General features: G+C 36.6%; 1 protein-coding gene across 1 annotated transcript; it reads left to right on the forward strand.

Moving 5' to 3' along the window:
• The first annotated feature begins 2292 nt into the window (after nt 1-2292).
• On the forward strand, nt 2293-5889 carry LOC121245857 (3-ketoacyl-CoA synthase 11-like). The gene is made up of 2 exons (XM_041143746.1): nt 2293-3388; nt 4843-5889. The coding sequence occupies exons 1-2, from the start codon at nt 2609-2611 to the stop codon at nt 5635-5637; spliced, it is 1575 nt and encodes a 524-aa protein (XP_040999680.1). The 5' UTR covers nt 2293-2608; the 3' UTR covers nt 5638-5889.
• The last annotated feature ends 1120 nt before the right edge of the window (nt 5890-7009 follow it).

The following is a 7009-nucleotide window of genomic DNA, read 5'->3' on the forward strand; positions in this document are numbered from 1 at the left end:
GCCATCCCTTAACCAATTACAATTTACCTTTCATAAAATTCAAGTTCAGAAAGGAGTCTCTTTCTATTAGTACTTGAGCTAGGCCGGTGTTTTCTCATGTCTTGATTTATGTTCTGAATCTTGTATTTCTAATGAATTAACCATCAAATGGAGCTTCTGGTTTAAGGGTAGCTTTAATTTAAATGAGATATTGAGAAGCAGACTCAAAAAGATGATCAGAGCAGGAGGGGCATGAGGCATGGGGGAGGGAGGGAGGGAGGCAGGCAGACTAGCTAGGATGAGTAAAATAGTAAGTTACTAGCGCAAAGGCTAGTTGGTAGGGAAACCAATTATGAATTAAATGAGAGATTGACCAACGATTCATACACATTTCCAGGCATGCATCCACTGCTCTGCTATCATCAATGCCACTTCCGAACCGCCATCCTTCGCTATCTACCTGCATATAAATTAATATGCGTTAATTGTGACATGAATGCATCATCATCATCGATCATCAGGCTGCAGCATGCATCTACCGCTCGCAGATATATATGTATGTATGTATGTATGTATGTGTATATATATATAGATATCTATATATATATATATATATGATATATATACAGTTACAAGCATCCCAATCAATAACCCAAAGACAGCTTGCATGTTTTAGCTCGAAAATGAGGACTCCATTTTTATCTTTAATTTGCAAGCTGGCCTACTCCTGCTTATAGGAGAAAGAGGAGTTAAGACACACCTGATCGATCATCCACTGATCAGTACAAGCACAGATCACAAAGGCAGCTTTATACAGATCGACAAGCTGCTGTGGATATATATACATGATAGACGCACATATATATAAGTTCATTAACTTGACCGTCTAAGGTCACATGCATGTATATATGTCTGTAACACCTACGCGGTAAGGTATATATGCCATGATTGGTTTTCCGATTATGAGTTGAGACAGAGTTTAAACTTTTCCCAAACATTAATATATTAAACAGATCGAAAGTATTATGGTTAATTTGCCTGATCATATATTACTACATACGTCGTACGACATTAACATAGCTGAAAACTAGCTTGGGCTAGTAAATAATATTAGAATATAGGGTGAGGTGGTTTCATTAGGTTATAAATTTTATGAGTTATGCAGCAATTCATAAGTTGATCTATATATAAGTGCAAGTCCGGGGCAACCCTCTAAAAAAGGTAAACCCCATTTAAAAAAAAAATGATTTGTTTTAATTTTATGAAGTTGGCTTTTCTTTTTTCTTTTTCAAAAGGTTGCATACTTTCGAGATCATCGAGGATTTCATGTACAAATAATTATTGTGGATGCATGCGCTTGGATAATACATGAACCACATAATAGTAATGCCGCATTACTTATGTACTACAGTACTGATCTTGTTGGATTAGTGCAGTGCTAAGATTATGCATGCCAAGTAGTTGGTAATTTGGAGATGATTTCGTCCAAAAAATAGTTTGGGGATGATCACCATATTGGATTATTAAAAATAATAATTGTAACTAGAAAAGGTATTGGATTAGTACTGTTGGCCCGACGTGCATGGTATTGTTTTTCAAATAACATACATACTTTGTCCTCAATTATATATATATATAGAGTAGTGTTACATGTATTTACAGTTTTACTTACAAGATTCATTTTGTTAATTTTTTTTTTGAAATTCAAATTTTATGATTTTTAACGTATCAATAACTTACACGTGGAGAAGTAAGTTTTTTTTTGTAAGTTTTTCTTTAATTTAGCATTTTCCACACACATATATATAATTATAGAGAAATATGAGTGCTATATTGGAAAAATATAAAATGATGTAAATAGTTTGGTAACAATGAATTTGATGCAGGTATTTGGATCCATTCTGATGGCCTGTATAATGATTTTTATATATATGCATGATCGATCATCAAGAAAAAAGGAATTAATGATAGTTTAGGAACATATATATACTTTGACAGTATAAAAAAGTGGTTTATTTATTTATTTATTTATCTTTGAAACTTGAATAAAATAGGTTGAGCTACATATATGGTCCATTATCAAGGGCCCTCATTCAATATGATCTGACACGTACTACCGCAACACGTACAAGACATGGCGATATACATGGTGAAATGTGGGGGTATACCCTAAGAATTGCAAGAGATCAGTAATTACATGGTAGCTCAGATGTTCACTGTTTCCACGAAACCCAGTGCATCCTTCTTGACCTGGTTGGCATATTCAATGCCCCTTCGGCTTAAACATCAAAAGTTCGTTGGGGTGGTTGCACTTAGCATCCTCTCTCTCTCTCTCTCTCTCTCCAACTCCTTTAAATGTTGCTCCACCTCCATCTTCGCAGGGCATTGGTTTTTGCAATATCTTGGCCCCCCCTCTGATCACATGCATATTATATAGTTCAGCATTATTCTTTAAATTTCACTGTATTTCTGGGTTTGGGTTACGCTTTTCATATCATCTAAATTCTTCAGCCTGACTCCTTAATTTGTTCTCGTCTCTTTCCCCTGTTTTCCCTTCTATTGCATGCCCATTTTTCTCTTGTCCGGAAGCTTTATCCCAAGAGCTTTATTTTGATCAAGATCAACTACTATGGCGGATGAGAGGAAACCAAACCCGGGAACTGAATCGATTTCGGTTCAAGCTCCTGTGGAAAAGAAAAACAAGCTCCCTAACTTTCTCTTATCCGTTAGACTCAAGTATGTGAAGCTCGGGTACCACTACCTAATCTCCAACGCCATGTATCTCTTGCTTTTGCCGCTGCTGGGCATAGCTTCGGCTCATCTCTCAACATTCACTGTCGAAGAATTCGTCCATTTATGGCAGAACTTAAAGTTCCATTTTGTCTCGGTGACTGTCTGCTCATGTCTGATGGTTTTCTTCGCCACCCTCTACTTTACGAGCCGTCCCAGAAAAGTTTACCTCGTAAACTTCGCGTGTTACAAGCCGGAACAGGAGCGAAAGTGCACTAGGGAGATTTTCATGGAAAGATCTACTCTAACCGGGAGTTTTTCAGAGGAAAACTTGGCCTTTCAAAAAAAGATTTTGGAGAGGTCAGGGCTGGGCCAGAAGACCTACTTGCCGGAGGCAGTATTGAGAGTCCCGCCCAATCCCTGCATGGCGGAGGCAAGGAAGGAGGCCGAGACCGTGATGTTCGGAGCCATTGATGAGCTTTTGGGAAAGACGGGAGTGAGGGCTAAGGATATAGGGATTCTTGTGGTGAATTGTAGCTTGTTTAATCCAACTCCGTCGCTGTCCGCCATGATTGTGAATCACTACAAGCTCAGAGGGAACATTTTGAGCTATAATCTGGGTGGTATGGGTTGCAGTGCTGGGCTTATTTCTATAGACCTTGCTAAACAGCTGCTACAGGTCAGTAATTACTCTCTATTTTTTTTCATTTTCATTTTGTTAATTATCATTAATTCTTTACATTAATTCTAGGCTATGACATATACCTAATTAATGTTTAATATTGGATTTAACCAAAAAAAAGAAGTTATTCAGAGCTAATTATAAATTCATGATCATGGATGTGCAAAATCTCATGGCATGCTCTAAAACTTCAATAATATCATCTAGCTATATTATTGAGATACATAATATTAGATTCCTGCTATGTCCACCGAGAATCCTCGTCGAGCATGTAATTTTCTTTTCTTTTATTTATACTTTTTTTCCATACATATTTTTAAACCACTTAAACATTTAAAAAAAAATTCACAAAGCCATTAAAAAATATTTTCTTAATAATTAAGTAAAAAAAAAAAAAGTTGTGCAACATAATGTATTTACACTTTTACTTACAAGACTTATTTTATTAGTTTTTTTTTAAAATTTTAAATTTCATGATTTTTAATATATCAATAACTGAGATGTGAAGAAGTAAATTTTTCGTAATTACATTTAACACTTAAAAAAAATAGTACAATGAGTATCTAGTCGTCTCGGTGGGTATTCTTGATAGGAATATATAGGTTTTTCCTATAATATATACAAATAAATAAATAATATATAAACCACTTTTAACTAAAGATAATATGGTATTGTCTTGCTGGTTTGGGGTCTACACACATGTACAGATATATAAATATATATCTGGCCAGCTGGTTTTGGGTGTGCATGGCATGACATGTTAAAAGATGTTAGGTCGCAACATATAATTAATCAGCCTGATCCTCCAACGGCCTCCTCCAATAAATGTGCATGTCGACGTACCGTCACAATAATTCCCATTCAATAAACCCGATACTACTTGGTCCCAAGAAGCGCATTATTAATACACTACTACGTCTACTGATCCTATTTCCTATTTATATAGCCAAGACATTTCATATTTCACCGGCCATGCACCTTACCCTTGTGTACACGTTTCTTCTTAATAAATGCTTAATTAATAACTATATATCTCCAATAGTATTGCATGTGCTACTTTAGTAAATATATATATATATATATATATATATATCTGAATATATATCTACGTGAGGGAAGAGCTTTTTGTAATGAAAAATAATGAATGTACTTAAGAAAACTTACTTCTCCACATGTCAGTTATTGATACGTTGAAAATCATAAAATTTAAATTTTAAAATAAAGTTAACAAAATGAGTCTTGTAAGTAAAAGTATAAGTAAAACTATAAGTATATGTAATACTATTCACTTGCAATTGCTCATGATCAATAAGCTGCTAAACAATATATATATATATATATATGAAGGGAGGAGTTGCATGCTCTAATTAATTAGTTAGCTTCATAAGTTTATTATATATTCTTAATTAACCTAAACCCTCATGATCAACCTAATTTTCAACTTACTATAGGTGCACCCCAACTCTTATGCCCTAGTAGTGAGCATGGAGAACATCACTCTCAACTGGTACTTTGGCAACGACCGGTCAATGCTGGTCTCGAATTGCCTCTTCCGCATGGGCGGCGCAGCCATCCTCCTATCCAACCGATCGTCTGATCGCCGCCGTTCAAAATACCAACTCGTCCACACGGTACGCACCCACAAGGGTTCCGATGACAAGTGTTACAATTGTGTCTTACAAAGAGAGGACGAAACCAAAAGAATTGGTGTCTCGCTCTCTAAAGACCTAATGGCTGTGGCCGGAGAAGCCCTCAAAACCAACATCACCACACTCGGGCCTTTGGTCCTTCCCATGTCCGAACAACTGCTATTTTTTGCGACTTTGGTGGGAAGGAAAATTCTTAAAATGAAACTTAAGCCCTATATTCCAGATTTTAAGCTCGCTTTCGAGCACTTCTGCATTCATGCAGGAGGGAGAGCAGTGCTAGATGAGTTAGAAAAGAACCTTGAGCTCACTGACTGGCATATGGAGCCATCGAGAATGACTCTTAATAGGTTTGGGAACACTTCTAGCAGTTCTTTGTGGTATGAGTTGGCTTACTCTGAGGCTAAGGGTAGGATCAGGAAGGGTGATCGGACATGGCAGATTGCTTTCGGTTCGGGATTTAAATGTAACAGTGCTGTATGGCGTGCATTGAAGACCATTGATCCGGCTAAAGAGAAGAGTCCTTGGATGGATGAGATTCATGAGTTCCCAGTTCATGTTCCGAAAGTGGAATCCATTAATATTGTTTCGAGAAATTAAATATTGAAAGTGGCATGCATCCATTGTTCTGAAACTTGAAGGTCTCATTATTGGGAACGAGGAATTTGGGTCTATAAATATTTCCCCAAGGCAACACCTCACTTCATTTTTTTTTTTTTTCTATTTTTATGTTGGACTGTTTCCCCCCGGGCCTTTTGGTCAGATTGTATCTTGGATGATCATATGTGATTTATGGTACTTGAAATCAATCCCTATAGCTTGCACCAGCAGTTTCTTGTTTTTCATGCATAACCTCGATGAAGTCTCTACGTCTTTAATCGTTTTTTATTTTCTTTTCCTTTTTTGTTTTGACAAACAAGGGAACTACGAACTCTTTCAGAAAGACAGAAACCATATGAATTTTTTTGACAAGTATTAAGAAATCATATGACTTGAACATCGATTCTTTTTAATGACTTAAGCCTCGTTTAACTTGTAATAATGTTATAAATAACTTGATAACTTTTAATTGAAGAATTAAATGTCTTCGATACGATTATCACACGTCAATCTGATTATATCACTTGAAACTTAGATGAGATAATTGTTCAGCTTCGATTATCTTCATATTCTGTCTGCACAAAAACATATATAAACAACATTAACCACGATAACAAGCAATTCGGTGCGATCTCTCTCTCTCTCTCTCTCTCTCTCTTAACCTAATTGCCAATTGGTACAAAAGATCTCAAAAAGGAAGCTCAAACGAGTAAGAGCACTGACACATACTCATGATCCAATTATTTGAAGTGAAATTAATGTACTCAACACACACTTGATCCCACAAAGTTGGGGGTGGGGGAGGAAAATGAAAAACTCCATGTCAAGCTCACCGGGAATGCAGGGGAGTGCCATTTGAACCCAATGCCCCCAACTCAATCCCAACTCCGGTTACAATGGAATTTGCGCCTAGTTTTCTGACCCTCAGCATCCTTATGAGTTATGTTGGAAGCGCTATATCATGCCAGTCGTCAATCTGTGTCATTTTAAATTTAAATGTAGTGAGGGCTTGTGCCATTAGGACAATATATAAGCAGGGCATGCATAGACAAACAAAAACACATAAAACTTGGAGAAGAGCATCCAGCAATCCAGGTATTTTTGCACGAGGGGTTTGCATCTCTGCGCATGTCATCCTTTTCCTTGAATGAAAGTAGAGTGAGAGTATTCGATGCCCAGGTTAACTCACTCTTTAATCCACTTTGAAGAGCCAGGACTATCCTCTTATCGTTTTGATCTAGAAAGAGCATAACATTCAGAAGGGATCAATAACATTTAAATTAGATGTAGCTGAACATATCAGATCAATTTTTGACATTTTTTTTTGTAATCCCCATCTGTTGCACCAAAGTGTTATAGGTAGATTCCAATG

The sequence above is a fragment of the Juglans microcarpa x Juglans regia genome, chromosome 1S (genome assembly GCF_004785595.1).
Source record: "Juglans microcarpa x Juglans regia isolate MS1-56 chromosome 1S, Jm3101_v1.0, whole genome shotgun sequence".
Taxonomy (NCBI): Eukaryota; Viridiplantae; Streptophyta; class Magnoliopsida; order Fagales; family Juglandaceae; genus Juglans; species Juglans microcarpa x Juglans regia.

Coding starts and splice junctions, on each gene's coding strand:
- LOC121245857 (XM_041143746.1), top strand. CDS start 2,609: ATGGCGGATGAGAGGAAACCAAACCCGGGAACTGAATCGATTTCGGTT. Junction 3,389..4,842: donor TTGCTAAACAGCTGCTACAG/GTCAGTAATTAC, acceptor AACTTACTATAG/GTGCACCCCAACTCTTATGC.